We start from the raw sequence: 20,576 nt of genomic DNA on the forward strand, positions 1-20,576 counted from the left end.
CTGCTAAGTCGCTTCAGTCATGTCTGATTCTATGCAACCCCATAGACAGTAGCCCACCAGGCTCTGCCATCCCTGGGATTCTCCAGGCAAGAACACTGGAGTGGGTTGCCATTTCCTTCTCCAATAGGGAGTTTCAGTTCAGTTCAGTCGCTCAGTCGTGTCCGACTCTTTGCGACCCCATGAATCACAGCACGCCAGGCCATTTTCCAAAAAAAAAAAAAAGATGAAAAATGTCATGGATGTATTTGTAAGGGACCCACCTAAAAAAATCAACTTTTGGTGGGTATGGAAAGAAATAGAAAGAACAATGTCACCTTAATGGGGGAGAAAAAAATAAAACATCATATAAAAGCACTAACTCTTAAGGCAATACAGACACTAAAGATTTAAAGTGACAACACGGAAGTTATTTGTGATAACTATAGTGACACTTATGAAAAAACATCAAGCCAGAGTAAGTTTTTGGTTCTTGGTTTTCCTTAATCTCGTGTTTAAGAGGGGAAAAATAAATAACCAAGTCTGAAATGCATACGTAGGGGCATCTCTAAGTGGTACTTACTGGCATGACAATGTTGTAGTGGATGCAGAACCCGGGCTCCGAGGGAAAATACTCATCAGATACAAATCTGATCCTGATTTGATTTCCTTTAGAAATCTGCTTTCCTGGCACACTGCCAGACCCACACCAGCGCCCTAAAATGGTTCCATCACTTGGTTCTTCAACCTCTACAAAATCATACCTGCAAGAGACCAGGAGAAAAGAGACATAAAACCATGATCTGTTATTTTAAGAATTCAAGGGAGTGAGTTCATCTCAAATTTAACTGTGTAAATAGAATAAAATATGCCAAAGATGAGACACAACTGAAAAAGCATTCTCAATTAAAGAAAGATGAGTCTTCTATTCTAAGCCCTCCATTCTTGTTGGTAAGGAAGTCCAAATTCACTAAACAGCCACGTCAAACTTAGACATTTTGTATGTAGCAACCATATCTGACAATTTATGAATTATTCAGTTTAATTTCCATTTGGATATGGCAGTTTTGCTCTACTCTTGATTTCCATGATTATTGTCCAACACTTTCCGGCAGTAACTCCTTCACCTGGTCAGATTCCTTGCTCCCTATCCTCATCTGTGTCCAAGCTTTTCTAGAGCCTGTTCATTATATACATATTCTCCAAATCCCACTCCGTACTACATTGCCTCTGTGAGACCTTTGTGTGTCCTCAGCTCACAGACGTCTTTCTCTTTCTGTCAAACACATATTTTCAACATTTAACTACATATATGCACGTGATACATCTAGTTGGCTAGGCTGTAAAACTCTTGAAGAAACGATTCAATTCTCTTGTGCTTCTAGTTTACACTGCATTACACATGGCATCTTAAACCTAAGCAGTGAATGACTAATACTTCTCTAACCACTGTTACCTTGGGTTTGAAGGTTTCGATCAGTGGTACTCATGGAGAGCAGAGTTGCCTTATAGAATGTTTCAGAAATGTGTAGAGGCATTTTAGGTTGTCTCAGTGATGGTAGATGAGGAGGGCAAGGTCCCTGGACACCCAACACAGGAGAGTCCAGAAAACGGGTATTCACTCCACACCCTCCAGGCCTTTCAAACAGTTCACTGGACATTCACATAAGCAACATTCTTGCTATTGTCCATCTGAGTCTGCAACATAATACTGTCTCACATATAAAAGCAAATATGTTTCAAAGGTTTAGTTTAAACCCAATTTTCTAGACATTCAACTATCAAATAAGTTGAACGAAGTGTCTATGCTTTGGAAAAAGAATTACTATTCTAGAGAATCAAACCACTAACAGGAGCATGACTTATACTCTGCATCATGATGAAAACAATTAGACATACACATTTAGTCTATTACCATAGCTATCGTATACACAATGAGTCTGTTACTTAAAAGATACAAACATCTGAATACTTCATTTTTGTGCAATTAGGCATGTGTATCTATGTACTTAAATGCATTATTTTAATATAAATTACTGCTGTTATGTCAACTTTACATAGCATGTAGGCCTTTATATCTATTTTTAAACAACTGCATATATAAATAGAGGATCACTGTTATGAACTGCATTTCAGAATTCTTAGGACATTGCCAAATTTTTCTTAAGGGAGGTCTGGCGTGGATGAAAACTATTGGTAGATTTTTTTTAGAAAGTCTAAAACCAGTATATACCAGACAACGAAAATTAATATATTTTGCATAGTATAGAATTTACAGAAGAAAAAAATGTTGAAAAAGGACAAAGTGCATAACAAACCAATTATACTTATAAATCCTATTCTAAATAATTAGCCAGAACTCTCTAATGGAAACTATACCTGTTCCAACCTAATTTTTCTTGTCCTTAAATTAGGATAGTGCAACCTGACTCACAGGGATATTGAGAAAAGGGAAATGGAACAGTTCCTGAGCAGTGCTGAAAGCGTTGTGCTATACAGCTGCCAGTTAACAGTTTGCCCCACATCCCTACCCAGCACATATTGCCCCTACTCCATACCTATAACCCTGAGAGTTTGAAAGCATAAATGAGAAGAACTCAAATACCAAAGGGAGAGAGCACTTCTGCTCTATCACATGACAAGTCCAGGATATAAATTACAAATGCATAAGCCTCCTTAGGACAACCATCCCAGGAGCCTGCTCTAAGTGTGTGGTGGGAACAATAAGTGGAGCACAGGGGAGGAAGACGGGGGTAAAACAGACTGGGTGGTTATTTCAGACATATCTGGTACAAAAGTTGATAACCAGCATTTTAAATCAAAGAGTAATGTTTATATCAAGATCGTTTCCATGTGGAACAAAGCTGCTATTCACAGAGTATGTTTGCTCTGTGCTTGGGAGGGAAACTAGCTGATAGACGTCACCACCAGGACTAGTTTGCAGAGAGCTGGTTTCAGGCTGGTCAATCATTCTGTGAGTATTTGTGAAGCATGGACTTGGTACAAAGTGTTTGGCTAGACTCTCAGGGTGCAAATATGAAACCACAGCTCCTGTGGGCTCAGGGTCCATTAAACCCTGGCGGGTGCTCTAATGAGAGTGCGTAGGAAACACTGTGGAATGCTGGCAGGGTGAGGGAAACCCTACACGGTGAGATTAGGGTCGGCTTACAAGGCAGCATCTGGGCTGCTGGGGGAAGAGGTGGGGGAACGCATTCTAGCAAGAAGCACAATCCTGAGGATGTAACAGAAGAACCCCAGGGCCTGGCTGGTTGTCTGTGAGCACAGGATGGAGCTCAAGCTGAGAGGACAGGTGCAGGTGAGGCCACCTTGGGATTCCAGGGTCAAATGTGAGAATGTTATTTTTTAGACCAGTGTTGAAAGCAGGGAAGCACAGTTTAAAGTGGTTCTATGTTACTTTAAAATATTTAGGTCAACATTTAATTAATTAATCTTTTAGGCACTACCTGTATTTTTTTCATTTTTAATTCAAGTATAGTTAATTTATAACCTAATAATTTCAAGTGTACTTGAAAAGTGATTCAGTTCTACATATATACATATATATATATATATTCAGATTCTTTTCCATTATAGATTATTACAATATAGTGAGTAGAGTTCCTTGTGCTCTACCGTCGGTCCTTGAGGTTTATGGGTTTTATGCACAGTCGTGTATATGTTCACCCCAACCTACTGACTTATCTCCCATCACCCCTTCCTGCCCCTTCCCACCCCTGCTCTTTTCCCTTTGGTAACCATAATTCTGTTCTCTATGTCTGTGAGTGTATTTCCATTTTGGAAATAAGCTCATTTATATCTTTTTTTTTTTTTTTTAAGATTCCACATATACATGAAATCATAAAATAGTTGGGTTTTCCTGCCTGTAAATCACCATTTGGAAAAAATTGAATTTCACAGAAAAATCTGAATTTCAGGCTTTCTTAAAACAAACTTGAACATCTGGTCTTTGCCAGATGTTCAAGTATTCTTTGCCCTGGTGTGGCTCCTTGTGGGCTCAGGTCTGTAGAACTGGCATCCACTCCAGGAGAGGAGGGGCCTTTCTCTCACTCACAGCCTCGCCCCAGCACCTGTGTGTCAGGCACATAGATTGTTCACTACCTGAGGTCAGGATGGCCTTTACTCCTTCATGGAAATGGAGGCTAGGCCAGGGAACATGCTCTTTCCAGTTTTTAAAAACCCCTGTCTAGTTTCTTTAAAAAACCCTGTCTAGTTTCTATGGTGCTTTTTTTTTTAGTACCCAGATCTTCACTGATCTCCATCACTTGCCCACACGGGCATCTGAGTTTGCAGCCTACAGGGCAGCTATTGGAAGTTTCGGTGAGGGAGCAATATAGACACAGGATCCCAGTACACCTGAGGATGCCAGGAAACCACATCATCTCAAGTGTGGGTAGGAAGGAAGAACTTTTAACAAAAAGAGCCTGAAAAGGAGCCATCAGGGAAGCAGCAGGAAAACCACTGTGACAAATGACACAGAACCAAGAGAAAAGGGAGGGACAGGGTCCATCCAAGCAGAAGTGGGCAGATCATCTACACCAAAGAGGACCAAAGAGGGTAAAAACCAAGAAGCTCTCCTGGGACCTGGCAATTATGAAGTCATTTTCAATCAGCTGGTTGGGTGAACGCATAAGATCAAAACACTACTTCAGATCTTTTTTAAAGAAAATTATTTAGTTTTTATCAGCATATAGTTGGCTTACAATTGCAGGTGTACAGGACAGTGATTCAGTTATACATATAGATCTATTGTTTTTCAGATTCTTTTCCATGGTAGGTTATTATAAGATGGTGAGTATAGTTTCCTATGTTATACAGTAGGTCCTTGTTGATTATCTATATATCAGATCAGATCAGTCGCTCAGTCATGTCTGACTCTTTGCGACCCCATGAATCGCAGTACGCCAGGCCTCCCTGTCCATCACCAACTCCCGGAGTTCACTCAGACTCACGTCTATTGAGTCAGTGATGCCATCCAGCCATCTCATCCTCTGTCGTCCCCTTCTCCTCCTGCCCCCAATCCCTCCCAGCATCAGAGTCTTTTCCAATGAGTCAAGTCTTCACATGAGGTGGCCAAAGTACAACCATACTCATAAACAATTTGGAGAAAAATACGGAATCAAGTGGCAATAATTTTTATGGTTTGTTTTGTTTTTCTGTTTTGAAAAAACCATGAGACATGGGGATGCATCCCAGGTAGATTTTCACTGGCTCTGTTTTAGATGATTTGACTATAATTTAAATTTTTAAAATGCTGTTTTTAGCAAGAGAATTTACTGTTTTGTCTCGTACAATTAATGGTAGAATATATGGATGAAATTTATAGTTATATTGTCATAGATTCCACTTTTGAAAAAAAAATCCTAAAATGCCTAATCTACCACGAAACAATTTGTAGCAAAACTTTTAAGTTCTACTATTTTTAAGGCAAAGGACATAGCATTTTTTAGACGTTCATCTCATTTAACTTCATGGAATGCAAAACTATGTAGAGCTTTAAAACACAGTGATAAATGTATGCCTCAGACTTGTATGAGCTTGTGAGAATGAATTGCCAGCTATCTCACTGGAAATCCAGAAATTGTTATAAAGATTAGGGCTATGTGTTTTTTTGAATGACATCAAATTCAGTAAAAAGTCTTCATGAAACAAGTAATAATGTACTTGACAGTGGTTTTTGTACAAGTTAGCTAAGACAAAGTTTAAGACTTATTTGTTCCTTAATACATGCTTAACATTTATAATCTAAATATTTCCTAGTGTGGTTAAAAACTCTTTTTACATATTTTTAAAAGGCTTTCTTAAGAGATTAACACATATAATGTTGTGATTTTTTTTTTTTTTTGGCTGTGCCACATGGCATTCCCTGAGCAGGAATCCGACCCCTATTCCTGCAGTGGAAACACAGAGTCCTAACCACTCAGCCATTGGGGAAGTCCAGTGGTGTTTCTTTTTTAACAGAAATCAAAAGGAAATTATGTACAGCAAAATAGTTATGTGAGTTGTTAATTTTAAGTTCCTTATAAATGATATTCTTATCTCTTGAGATGTTTCTGTTAGAAAGTGTTAGTTGCTCAGTGGCATCTGAGTCTCTGCAGCCCCATGGACTATAACCTGCCAGACTCCTCTGTCCTTGGAATTCTCCAGATAAGAATACTGGAGTGGGTAGCCATCTCCTTCTGCAGGGGATCTTCCAAATGTTGCAGGCAGATTCTTTACCATCTGAGCCATCAGGGAAGTTGCCTTAGAAAGACAGTTATTTTAAAAATGGCTGGAATAAGGATAATTCAGAAGGTTTGATTAACATACTATTATAAGAAAGTGGAGAGTGAAAAAGTTGGCTTAAAGCTCAACATTCAGAAAACGAAGATCATGGCATCCGGTCCCACCACTTCATGGGAAATAGATGGGGAAACAGTGTCAGACTTTATTTTTCTGGGCTCCAAAATCACTATAGATGGTGACTGCAACCATGAAATTAAAAGACGCTTACTCCTTGGAAGGAAAGTTATAACCAACCTAGATAGCATATTCAAAAGCAGAGACATTACTTTGCCAACAAAGGTTCGTCTAGTCAAGGCTATGGTTTTTCCTGTTGTCATGTATGGATGTGAGAGTTGGACTGTGAAGAAGGCTGAGCGCCGAAGAATTGATGCTTTTGAACTGTGGTGTTGGAGAAGACTCTTGAGAGTCCCTTGGACTGCAAGGAGATCCAACCAGTCCATTCTGAAGGAGATCAGCCCTGGGATTTCTTTGGAAGGAATGATGCTAAAGCTGAAATTCCAGTACTTTGGCCACCTCATGTGAAGACTTGACTCATTGGAAAAGACTCTGATGCTGGGAGGGATTGGGGGCAAGAGGAGAAGGGGATGACAGAGGATGAGATATCTGGATGGCATCACTGACTCGATGGACATGAGTCTCAGTGAACTCCGGGCGTTGGTGATGAACAGGGAGGCCTGGCGTGCTGCAATTTATGGGGTCGCAAAGAGTCGGACACGACTCAGCGACTGATCTGATCTGATCTGATGGTTAGAAAAGGACTAATGCAGTCAATCCAACTGTCTTCCACAATAATTTGAAATCATTCTTTTTTCTTATAGAATGCCATGTTTGGAATATGGACTTCATTGCATAAGCTGGTTGGCTGATACAATACAGCACAGTTCAAAATATTAGGAAGAAAAGGAAAAGAGAAAACAATGATAAAGATTATCTGTGAACCTCAGCCAAATGAACAGAAGGAAAGAAAAACAAACAACGTTTGACCCATAAATGTAAAATTACAAAACAATCATCTCAGGTTCAGAAATCTACACATGCCCAGGTGACTTTTCTGGAGACACGGTAATCCCTATAATACACTCTCAGGTATTAATTTCCAATGTGCACAATTGCTCACATCAGTATTTAAGGGATTTACTAAACCTACATTAAGGGCCAATCAAACATCACTTTCTCAAGGAAACATGATACAGGCACATAGCGCTAAGTGGTTTATAATGATCACTCCCTTTCTCTATCATACCCCTGGGGACCCAGGGAGGATTTATGTCCTTTTATGTTTAACAAACAAGTCTGGTATTGTAGACAAAATTTTCTTTCTCATGTGGGAATTAAAAAACTGTGAAGATAGGAGGGTTGCTGAGGAGTAAACCAAAGAAACAAATTCACTTGTAAACACAATTGTTTGACACCCACCTTCCTTCCACAAAAATAAACCAACCTTGCAAGACAGGCTATTTCTAGTTCATACTAACTAAAACCCTGTCAATTAAATCTGCCCTGAAAATGATCAGACCTGAAGGTGGCATGAAACTCTGCCAACACGTAAACATGCATCTTTACAAGGCCTTGCTCTGCATGTGTCAACAGGAGCCTGGGCTTGTTGAGAAAGGCAATAAAATTAATAAGACGACAATTACCCAACAGTGCTCACTGGCTTACACTTCAGCTTAACAGAAGACAACCCAGACCCAGAGTAAAAGCTTTAAATCCCCATTTGGACACATCCATGCTTTACCTTACAATGAAAATATGTTTTAATAATTATACATCATACACATATACATTGGTCTCTATATATTAACTCATTTAATCTTCACAAAAATCATAAAAGGTTGATATTTTCATTGTGGCCATTTTATAGATTATAAAATATGGAAAAGCTAAGTACCTGGGCAAAGCCACAGAGCAACTAAGTGTAGAACAAAGGCTTCAGTTTTGACAGTTGAGCTTCAGATCCCATGCTCTCAAGAGCCAAGTCATACAGCCTACTATACTTAAAACACGTCTACTTAACTATACTTGCTCTATTTTGAGAGCAAATGGTGTAGAATTCACATGCCTTTGTTCAGACTGGCCACATGATTTTGTTCAGTGGCTGGAGAAACATCAGTTCAGTTCAGTTGCTCAGTCGTGTCCGACTCTTTGAAACCCCATGAATCACAGCATGCCAGGCCTCCCTGTCCATCACCAACTCCCAGAGTTGGTGATGGAGAAACATCAAGGATCATTCAAATTGAACTGATCAGTCAACTTGAGAATTTGGGCATACCTAGCTATAGATATTTATGTTAACTGACTCAGGGATGTTTATTTCTAAGCACTCAAAATTCTTTATGGAGAATTTTAAACCTACACAGTGAGTCAAACAAAGGAGAACATTTCAGAGAGAGAACAACATAAGATGGAGTAATTCTCAGGAAAATACAAGAGTTCTATATGTAAAAATGGGGATGTTGTACATGTACATGGTGGACTGCACACAGTAGGAAGTGAATAATTTTAAATTATTACTATGTAAAAATACTGGAAATATATAAGCCATAAGTTCAGTCCACAAAGATAGAAAAATTAAAAAAAAAAACAAGAGAGTATAAGATGAAAACAGGTAAAGACAAAACTATAAAAGATATATTCAAATATAAAATTAGGATTCAGAAATAAAATCAGAATAAAAGAGATGGTTCTCAGAAAGGGGCGGGGAGGGACAGAGAGAGATGAGGAGAAAATGGAAAGATACAGAAGGGTCAACAATTTACATACACAGGAATGATAAAATCACAGATAAAAATGGATTTCACATCTGCAAATATGCTTTAGGTAACACTATACCAGTTAAATCTGAAAGGCTAAATGACATGGATGCCTTACTAGGAAAACATAAATTATAAAGCTTGACTAAAAAAACTAGAAAAAGTGAACAGACTAATAACACCAGAAGAAAGTGAAAAGACTGTCAAATCTTTATCAATAAAAAAGATGCAATTGCATGAAGTTTATAGAAGAGTTCTATTTGATTTTAAAGGAATGATAATTTCAATTTTATACAAGAAATTGTAAAAAAAATTTTAAGGTAGATATTCACTCAATTAATTTAAAAAAGGCTAGCCTAAATTTTATGAATAGAGTTAACAATACTGTATCATATAGTTGGAAGTTGCTAAGAGTGGATCTTAAATGTTCTCACCACAAAAAAGAAGTAGAGTGATCTGACAGTAAGGGGCTATGAACCAACCCATAGTGGTAACCATATTGCAACATACAAGTATATCAAATGAACATGCTGTAGGTCTTAAACAAACACAATATTACATATTAATTACATCTCAATGAGACTAGAAAAAATAAACATTTATAATAAATGGGAAAAAGTATTATGTCCTAGTTTTTTGAAATGCCAATATCAAACATGAAAAATGAAGATCAATTTCATTCATAAATGGAGGGAAATGCAAAAATTCTAAATAAAATTTAATCAAATATCATCGAACAGTGGATTAAAAGATATAATGCTTCTTAACAGAGTATGAATTTAGTTCATAAACTTGAGGATTAATATAAGAATAACTTTTAGAATATTCAAAGGAGAAAAACTATATGCTCATATTAATAAATATTGAAAAACATAATAAATCAAATAGATAAAAACTGAGTCAACTGTGAAGTGCAGGAAATATTTAAATCATGGTAAAACTGGATAACATAAATTAACTGCAAATAGTACATTAAATAAAACCAAATTCATTCTCATTAAAGTTAAAACAAAGGCAGGACTGGCCAGTCTATTGTTTTTCAGCATTTTGGAAGAAAGATTTAGCTACTTTAATGAGAGGAAAGCAAATAAACATAATAGAAACAGAGGAAAAAATTATCGTTGGTGCTCAGTCGCTCAATTGTGTCTTACTCCTTGCGACCTTTTGGACTGTAATCCATTAGGCTTCTCTGTCTGTGGGTTTCTCCAGGCAAGAATACTGGAGTGGATTGCCATATTCTCTTCCAGGGAATCTTCCCGACCCAGGGATTGAAACCACATCTCCTGCACTGCAGGTGGATTATTGACCACTGAGCCAGAGAAGCCCCCAAGATGATGCTTCAATTCAGTTCAGTCGCTCAGTCGTGTCCAACTCTTTGTGACCCCATGAATCACAGCATGCCAGGCCTCCTTATCCATCACCAACTCCCGGAGTTCACTCAAACTGATGTCCATCAAGTCGGTGATGCCATCCAGCCATCTCATCCTCTCTCGTCCCCTTCTCTTCCTGCCTTCCATCCTTCCTAGCATCAGGGTCTTTTCCAATGAGTCAACTCTTCGCATGAGGTGGCTAAAGTATTAGAGTTTCAGCCTCAGCATCAGTTCTTCCAATGAACACCCAGGACTGATCTTCAGAATGGACTAGTTAGATCTCCTTGCAGTCCAAGGGACTCTCAAGAGTCTTCTCCAACACCACAGTTCAAAAGCACCAATTCTTTGGCGCTCAGCTTTCTTCACAGTCCAACTCTCACATCCATACATGACCACTGGAAAAACCATAGCCTTGAATAGACGGACCTTGGTTGGCAAAGTAATATCTCTGCTTTTGAATAAGCTGTCTAGGTTGGTCATAACTTTCCTTCCAAGGAGTAAGTGTCTTTTAATTTCATGGCTGCAATCACCATCTGCAGTGATTTTGGAGCCCCAAAAAACAAAGTCTGACACTGTTTCCCCATCTATTTCCCATGAAGTAATGGGACCAGATGCCATGATCTTCATTTACTGAATGTTGAGCTTTAAGCCAACTTTTTCACTCTCCTCTTTGACTTTCATCAAGAGGCTTTTTAGTTCCTCTTCACTTTCTGCCATAAGGATGGTGTCATCTGCTTAGTTCACAACAAATCCCTTAATGCATGTTGATGTATGGCAAAACCAATACAATATTGTAAAGTAAAAAAAATAAATTAAAAAATTAAAAAAAAAAAGAACAGATTTTACTCTATAAACATAGAAACTGGAAATGCTTGGGCATCATCCTGCTATGGGGAGCAGTGGCTTGAGCATGGGGGGAGAGGATGTAAAGAATGACTCCAGGCTGTGAATATCCTGAAGACCTGACAGAGATGGTATGGGTGTGAGAGAAAAACAGGTGTCAAAGATGACTTCAAGGTTTTTGGCTTTTAAAAATCAACCAGAACTAAAATAGAATTTAGTTATCTCAACAAACTTGAGATCAATATACAAGGATCAATAGTATTTCTTACTGATATTATTTAAAAAAAAAGAGTAACTGATTAGAGAAAAATGTCAAAAATGTGTAGTAATGTATTTAACCAATAAAATATACTTTATGAATAAAGGCAAATGATATTACTAAGTGACAAAAAGGCATGCATTTACAGTTGTTCAGTTGCCCAGTTGTGTCTGACTCTTTGCCACTCCATGGACTACAGCATGCCAGGCTTCCCTGTCCTTCACAATCGACCGAAGTTTACCCAAGTTCACGCCCTTTGCATTGGTGATGCCATCCAGCCATCTCATCCTCTGATGTCCTCTTCTCCTTCTGCCCTCAGTTTTTCCCAGCATTAGGAAAGACTTGCCTTAGGAAGACTTTCATTAGGAAACAGCATTTCCAATGAGCTGGCTGTTCACACCAGGTAACCAAAATACTGAAGCTTCAGCTTCAGCATCAGCTCTTCCACTGAGTAGTCAGGGTTGATTTCCCTTAAGATTGACTGGTTTGATCTCCTTGTTGTCCAGGGGAGTTTTAGGAGTCTTCTCTAGCACCACAGTTTGAAGGCATCAATTCTCTGGCATTCTGCCTTCTTTACTGTCCAGCTTTCTCAACCGTACATGACCACTGGGAAGACCTCAACCTCTGTCGGCAGAATAATGTCTCGGGTTTTCAACACACTGCTTAGGTTTGTCATAGCTTTAATGCCAAGAAGCAACCGTCTTCTGATTTCATGGCTGCAGTCACCATCTGCAGTGATTTTAGAGCCCATGAAAAGGAAACCTGTTACTACTTCCAATTTTTTCCCTTCTATTTGCCATGCAGTAATGGGGGAGGATGTCATGATCTTAGTTTTGTTTTGTTTTGTTTTGTTTTAGTCTTAAGCCAGCTCTTTCACTGTCCTCCTTCAGCCTCATCAAGAGGCTCTTTAGTTCCTCTTCACTTTCTGTCATTAGAGTGGTATCATCCGCATATCTGTGGTTGTTGACATTTCTCCCACCTATCTTGATTCCAGCTTGTAACTCATTCAGGCATTTGTCATGATGTGCTCAGCATATAGGTAAAACCAACAGGGTGACAGCAGACAGCCCTGTTGCATGACTTTTTCAATATGGAACCAACTAGTTGTTCCATACAGGGTTCTAACTGCTGCTTTTTGACCTGCATATAGGTTTCTTAGGAGACTGGTAAGATGGTCTGTTATTCCTATCTCTTTAAGAACTTTCCACAGTTTGTTATGATCCACACAGTCAAAGGCTTTATTGTAGTCCATGAAACTGAGATAGATGTTTTTTTCTGGAATTCCCTTGCTTTCTCTATGATCCAGTGAATGTTGGCAATTTGATCTCTGGTTCCTCTGTTTTTCTAAACCTAGCTTGGACATCTAGAAGTTCTTGGCTCACATAATGCTGAAGCCTAGCATTAAAAATTTTAAGCATGAACTCACTAGCATGGGAGATGAGTGCATTGTCTTATGGTTAGAACATTGTTTAGTACTACCCTTCTTGGGAATTGGGGTGAGATTGACCTTTTCCAGTACTGTGGCCACTGTTGGGTCTTCCAGATTTGCTGACATACTGAATGTAACACCTTAATGACATCATTCTTTAGTGTTTCCTATAGCTCTACTGAAATTCCATCACATCCACTAGCTTTATTAACAGCAATGCTTCCTAAGTTCCACTTGACTTCACACTCCAGAATGTCTGGCTCTGGGTAACTGACCACAGCATCATAGTAATCCGGTTCATTAAGATCTTTTTTTGTACAGTTCTTCCATGTATTCTTTTCATCTTTTCTTTACCTCTTCAGCATCTACTAGGTCTCTACTGTTTCTGTCCTTTAATGTGCCCATCTTTGAAAGAAATAGTCCCTTGAAATTTCCAATTTTCCTGAAGACATCTCTAGTCTTTCCCCTTCTGTTGTTTTACTCAAGTTTCATGCACTGTTCATTGAAGAAGGCCTTCTTGTCTCTCCTTGCTGTTCTTTGGAACTCTATGTTTAGTTGGAGGTACCTTTCCCTTTCTCCCTTGCTTTTTACTTCTCTTCTTTCTTCGGGACTTCCCTGGTGGCTCAAAAAGGTAAAGCGTCTGCCTACATTGCAGGAGACTCGGGTTCAATCCCTGGGTCAGGAAGATCCCCTGGAGAAGGAAATGGCCACCCACTCCAGTACTCTTGCCTGGAGAATCCCATGGACGGAGGAGTCTGGTGGGCTACAGTCCATGGGGTCGCAAAGAGTCAGACACGATTGAGCAAAAGCCTCCCCTCCTTCAGAAACCACTTTGCCTTCTTGCTTTGCTGTTTCTTTGGGATGGTTTTGTTCATTGCCTCCTGTACAATGTTACGGACCTCTGTCCATAGTCCTTCAGGCAGACTGTTACCTAGATCTAATCCCTTGAATCCATTCATTACCTCCTCCGCATATTCATAGGGGATTTGATTTAAGTCATACCTGGCTGGCCTAGTGGTTTCCCCCCTTTCTTTAGTTTAAGCCTGAATTTTGCTAAAAGAAGCTGAGGACCTGAGCCATAGTCAGCTCCAGGTCTTGTTTTTGCTGACTGTATGCAGCTTCTCCATCTTGGCCTACAAAGAATGTAAACAATTTGATTTTGGTATTGACCCTTTGGTGATGGCCATGTGTAAAGTCATCTCTTGTGTTGTTGAAAAAGGGTGTTTGCAATGACCAGTGCATTCTCTTGGCAGAATTCATTTAGCAGTTTCCCTACTTCATTTTGTTCTCCAAGGCGGTACTTGCCTGGCATTTATGTTAACTTTTACCAAAATCCCAAGTCTTTTAAAAAATTTGTGCAAAATAATAATCACAACAGCAATGCAAGAAACATGGAATACACACTATTTGCAGGTACTTTATGAATATTAACTGACTCAGTCTCCAACACAGTGTTATCTTAGCTCTGATTATTAAAACCAGATTAGAGATGGGGAAACTGAGGGGTACAGAAGTAACAAAACAAGTCACACAGCGAAGAATAATGGGGGGAAGGGACCACGTTCCAGGCTTCAGAGCCCATATTATTAGCCATTGAACATACTGTCTCTAGATAAACAGAAAAGAACGGGCCCATAGAGCGCCAAGAATTCTGATGACAATTCCCCAGATTTTGTTCTTCTAAATGAGGATAATACTGATTAACATTCAAGCTTGTCATGAAAAGTCAATGAGAGAATGTACCTGAAGTAATAAGAATGATGCCTAAGGAGTAAACTTCTCAATAAGTGGTATTGTTTTTAATAACTGATCAGCCCTGGGATTTCTTTGGAAGGAATGATGCTAAACCTGAGAAACTCCAGTACTTTGGCCACCTCATGCGAAGAGTTGACTCATTGGAAAAGACTCTGATGCTGGGAGGGATTTTTTGGGGGCAGGAGGAGAAGGGGACGACAGAGGATGAGATGGCTGGATGGCACCACTGACTCAATGGACGTGAGCCTGAGTGAACTCTGGGAGTTGGTGATGGACAGGGAGGCCTGGCATGCTGCGATTCATGGGGTCACAAAGAGTCGGACATGACTGAGGGACTGAACTGAACTGAACTGAACTGATCAGCACAACCACAAATGCAATGACTTCACTCTGTGAAATTGCAGATCCAGAGCTCCTCATCCAGCCCTAAGTTGCAAGGTCACAACCTCTGGCTCCAGGCAGACCTCAGAACCAGCCCCTCTGGGCTTTCTTCTCTCTGTTACAGAAACATCACCTTGTTTCATTGCCCAATTCCTGAAATTATGCCAAGATTCAGGAGCTCACTTTGCTGTGTCAACTGCTGAGAACTCCCTCTGAAGACAAAGCTCCTTTCTATTCTGAGGCCCACTTTTACTCATCATTACTATCAAATAATTATTCTTACAATAAATCCACAAGAACACATGTACTTGCCTAGTGTGATACTTTGTGGTGTGTGGCTATTTATTAAACAGGTTGTTGTTCATTTGCGAAGTCATATCTGACTCCTTGCAACCCCCTGAACTGCAGTATGCCAGGCTCCTTTGTCCTCCACTATCTCCTACAGTTTGCTCAAATTCACATCCATTGAGTCCATGCTGCTATCATACTTTGCCACCCTCTTCTTTTGCCTTCAATCTTCCCAGCATCAGGGTCTTTTTCAATGAGATGGATATTCGTATCAGGTAGCCAAAGTATTAGAACTTCAGCTTTAGCATCAGGCATTCCAAAGAATATTCAGGGTTGATTTCCTTTAAGACTAACTGGTCTGATCTCCTTGCAGCCTAAGGGACTCTCATGATTATTCTCCAGCATCCCAACTAGAAAGCATCAATTCTTCGATGTTTACCTTCTGTATGGTCCAACTTTCGCATTAGTACTGATTACTGGAAAAAATATAGCTTGGACGATATGGATCTTTGTGGGCAAAGTGATGTATCTGTTTTTTAATACACTATCTAAGTTTATCATAAGCTTTTCTTTCAGAGAGAAGCCATCTCTAAATTTCAAGGCTGCAGTCAGCATTGCAGTGATTTTGGAGCCTTCAAAAATAAAATCTGTTACTGCTTCCACATTTCCCCTTCTGTTTGTCATGAAGTGATGGGGCCAAATGCCATGATTTTAGTTTTTTGAATGTTGAGTTTCAAGCCAGCTTTTTGACTCTCCTCTTTCATTCTCATCAAGAGGTTCTTCAGTTCCTCTTCATTTTCTGCCATTAAAGTTGTATCATCTGTATATCTGAGGCTTTGATATTTTTCCCAGCAATCTTGATTCCAGCTTGTGATTCATCCAACTCCACATTTCACATGATGTATTCTGCATATAAGTTAAATAAGCAGGGTCACAATATACAGCCTTGTCCTTTCCCAATTTGGATCCAGTCAGTTGTTCCAAGCCTGGTTCTAACTGTTGCTTCTTGAGGTTTCTCAGGAGACAGGCAGAGTGGTCTGGTATTCCCATCTCTTTAAGAATTTTTCACAGTTTGTTGTGATCTACATAGTCAAAGGCTTTAGGAAGTCGATGAAGCAGAAGTAGATGTTTTTCTGGAAGTCCCTGGCTTTCTCCATGATCCAACTGAGTATTGGCAATCTGATCTCTAGTTCCTCTACCCCTATTAAATTCAGCTTGAACATCTGGAAGTTCTCAGTTCACATACTGCTGAAGCCTAGCTTGAAGGACTTTGAGCATAACTTTGCTAACATGTGAAATGAGCACGATTGTATGGTAGTTTGAAGACTCTTTGGTATTGCCCTTCTGTGGGGTTGGTATGAATGAAAACTGATCTTTTCCAGTCCTGGCAACTGCTCAGTTTTCCAAATTTGCCAACATACTGAATGCAGCACTTTAACAGCATCATCTTTTAGGATTTGTAATAGCTTAGCTGCAATTCCATCACCTTCACTAGCTTTGTTCATAGTAATGCTTCCTAAGGCCCACTTGTCTTCACACTCCAGGATGTCTGGCTCCAGGTGAGTAACCACACCATTGTGGTTATCTGGGTCATAAAGACCTTTTTTGTACAATTCTTTTGTATATTCTGGGCTTCCCTTGTGGCTCAGCTGGTAAAGAATCCACCTGCAATGAGGGAGACCTGGGATCAATCCTTGGGTTGGCAAGATGCCCTGGAGAAGGGAAAGTCTACCCACTCCAGTATTCTGGCCTGGAGAATTCCATGGACTATACAGTCCATGGGGTTGCAAAGAGTCAGACACGACTGAGCCACTTTCACTTCATGTATTCTTACCATCTATTCTTGATCTCTCCTGTTTCTGTTAGGTCCCTACCATTTCTGTCTTTTATCATGCCCTACCTTGCATGAAATGTTCCTTTAATCTCTCCAATTTTCTTGAAGAGATCTCCAGTCTTTCCCATTCTATTGTCTTCCTCTATTTCTTAACATTGTCCATTTAAGAAGGCCTTCTTATTTCTCTTTGCTATTCTCTGGAACTCTGCATTCAGTTGGGTATATCTTTATCTTTCTCCCTTGCCTTTCCCTTCTCTTGTCATCTCCTGCTTGACCATATCCTATTTACCTTGATTCATGGACCTAACATTTCAAGTTCCTATGCAATATTGTTCTTTATAGCAACTGAACTTTACTTTCACCACCAGACACATCCACAGTGGAGCACTGGTCCCACTTTAGTCCACCTGCTTCATTCTTACTGGAGTTATTTGTAATTGCCCTCCACTCTTCCCCAGCAGCACACTGGACACCTTCTGACCTGGGGAGCTCATCTTCTGGCGCCATATCTTTTTGTTTTTTCACACTGTCCATAGGGTTCTCCAGGCCAGAATACTGGAGTGGGTTGTCATTTCCTTTTCCAGTGGATTATGTTTGTCAGAACTCTTCACTATGTACCTGTCCATCTTAGGTGGCCCTGCACAGCATAGCTCATAGCTCTTCATTGAGGCAAGCCCCCTTGCCACGACAAGGCTGTGATCCATGAAGGGGGATAATTAAGTAACAGGTCATATAAATGATTGAGAATATACCTTTATCACATATGCCAACAACTACACCACTGTAGTACTGACAGATAGTAGAATTGAAATTAATGTTCTCCTTAGACTTAAGCAAAAGTTTTCTCTCATGGATTATCATCTTGTTTGTTTTTCCTTCTAGTTTTAATACTTAGAGTAAGGATAAAGGAGAATTTGCCTATAGATGTAGGAAGATATATGGAAAAAGTAGGGCTTCCTGTAATGCATTTTAACTCTTGAGTTTCAGGAAACTAGGAATATTGAAATGGCAATGCATGTATCAAGGTTTACTTAAAGGGCATCAAAATTTAAGACAAGAAAGAAAGACTATGACTATACTTTCATCCACCCAACACCAAGGCCATCTCATGCATAGAAACCACAATTAACTATCACCCAAAGGCACCTTAGAGAATGCTCCTTCTGTATTCTGTTTACCTACCAACTAAAAATATTCTTTGAGTAGCTGAGTTTCATCGCCTAACACATTAGCAAAAGGCTATCACACCATTAATCAAGACATTTTTAAGGGACTATAATTGGTTAGGTTGTTTCATTTTTTAATCTTTGCTGTAATTGCTTGGACCAAGGAGCAGTAGATATGGGTTTTTCTAAAGCTGAGAGAAATATTTAAGTAGTGTGATAATAAAATTTGGATAGGATTCATGCAATGCTTATCAAAGCATTACCATGACTTCAGGCCTGATTTTAAAATAAAATATTTAAATAGCTGATCAGCAGCATAAGTGATTTTAAAAGGCTTATCTGTTTAGACATACAAATTTACCTTTTGATGATAAAGTCTGTAAAAATGACAAAATAAGTTTACTACACCAAAGTGAAATAAAAATATTCTTCCTCTTAAGATACTAGAGAATTTCAAGCATAATCCTGAATATGAGTGCTATTTTTAGAACTCAAGTACTTATTTTGATCATTTATACTCATTAAAAATTATTTCATAATACAATGATTTATGAGAAAAAATCTTAAAAAAAATACTTTCAGGGTTTTAAAAAAAATCTGGCCATCAAGTATTGTTTATAATTCAAAGTTTTAAAACCAGTAAGAAGATATCATAGCCTAGTACTTCAAGAAACACAAATAGATGTGCAGACCACTTCAGTCTTGACTCATGAACTGCTTTTTTTAAGGAAATAGCTGTTCAATAATAAATGGCTTCAGACATCAGGTTCCTCTTGGCAAAATGAAGCAGTGAACTAGTTAGTCCAGAAGGCATTGCTTTTTTAAATCTTAGCTTTTTCTTTTTTCTGGCTTAAGATTCAAATTACATTTCCTTCGATGTGTATAGTCATGTCAAAAAAAAAAAAAAAACAACTTAAACACAGAATATATTAGTAGAGCACACCCACTACCACATTTTTCCAGAACGTCTGATTGTTTTCCAAAATATGTCTATGTGGCACCGTTATCACCAGATACCATCATTTTCTACAGCCAATCTCCATGGAAACCAACTTATAAATATCAGTATATTATGAAGTCAAAAATATATGTATATAGTCCTGGATGGAGGTGCTGAGAGACTGAGCAAATGTGCCAATGATTTGTCTGGTTCTGTGCACAGCCAGCCCTCTCACCAAGCAGCCTAGGAATAGGGGCTTTCAGCCCCCCAGGGAGTGAAGCCCCCTCCCTTCCTCCTAACCAAGGCACTTCCACAAAACCTTTCCAAGTGCTTACTGGTATGAAAACCTAGGGCTCCCCAACTGCAATGCTGTCTAGCAGCACAAAATCCTTTTTCTTTTAAGTTGAGCAGCACAAACCACACCTTAAAAGGTTAGCTTTATGGGAAAAGAATCTAAAAAGGAACATATATATATCAAGTTGCTTTGCCATATACCTGAAACTAACACAACATTGTAAATCAACTATACTCCAATTTTTTTTTTCTCTTTAAAAAGATCTTCTTTTGGAACACAAAAGCACGTTTTGGAATTCATGTGACATAGGCTCCATCCTACTCTTCCGATAAGAAATAGACCCCTTATCCCTCCTTCAAGATACCAAGAGTGGCTCCAAGGAGTACCAACAGCATGGGGTCTGGCATAAAGAAGATGCTGAATTAATGGATGCTTTTATTATCAAATGAAAATTTTATTAGATTCCTAGACTTTCTAATTTTTCATTTACCTGTGTTGTCTAAGTCACAAAAGTGGAATTTTACTGCTATTTTGTGCACTTTTCTAACTTTTCTTCAGTGATCACTCTATAGAATACAGGCATATATTTGTGTATGTATATACGCCCATCCATATGTAAATATACACATATACACACATATGCATGTGTGTACTTAGGGTATACATATATAAAGTAGAATAGGTAAAATTCTACTCACAACACTTTCATTTTTATATCACTCCTAAGTACACATGTATCCACTTTAAGGATATTCATTATTAATCTATACTATTAATCTCTTGGAATACTATAAAAATATTTATATGTATATATGTGCATACATACACACACACACACACTCCAGAAGCTGAATTAGGTAAAGATGGTACAAGTTTTTTAAGGTTTATTTAGCAATTTAAAAAGTTGATTTTCACTTTGAGTTTCTCTAAGATCATCACTTTTACTTCCAATGAAAAAAGATTTATGGGATATACGGGATTATA

General features: G+C 38.9%; 1 protein-coding gene across 1 annotated transcript in view; it reads right to left on the reverse strand.

The window, feature by feature from the left end:
• PDGFC (platelet derived growth factor C) overlaps positions 1 to 20,576 on the reverse strand; it is a gene marked incomplete at its 5' end in the record, with an annotated part of 252,777 nt that overhangs the window by 61,349 nt on the left and 170,852 nt on the right. The window contains one exon of the mRNA XM_010836107.1: positions 560 to 740. Coding sequence (XP_010834409.1) covers positions 560 to 740 — 181 coding nt within the window. The remainder of the gene's footprint in view (positions 1 to 559; positions 741 to 20,576) is intronic.

Source organism: Bison bison, unplaced genomic scaffold (assembly GCF_000754665.1).
Source record: "Bison bison bison isolate TAMUID 2011002044 unplaced genomic scaffold, Bison_UMD1.0 scf7180017864060, whole genome shotgun sequence".
NCBI lineage: Eukaryota > Metazoa > Chordata > Mammalia > Artiodactyla > Bovidae > Bison > Bison bison.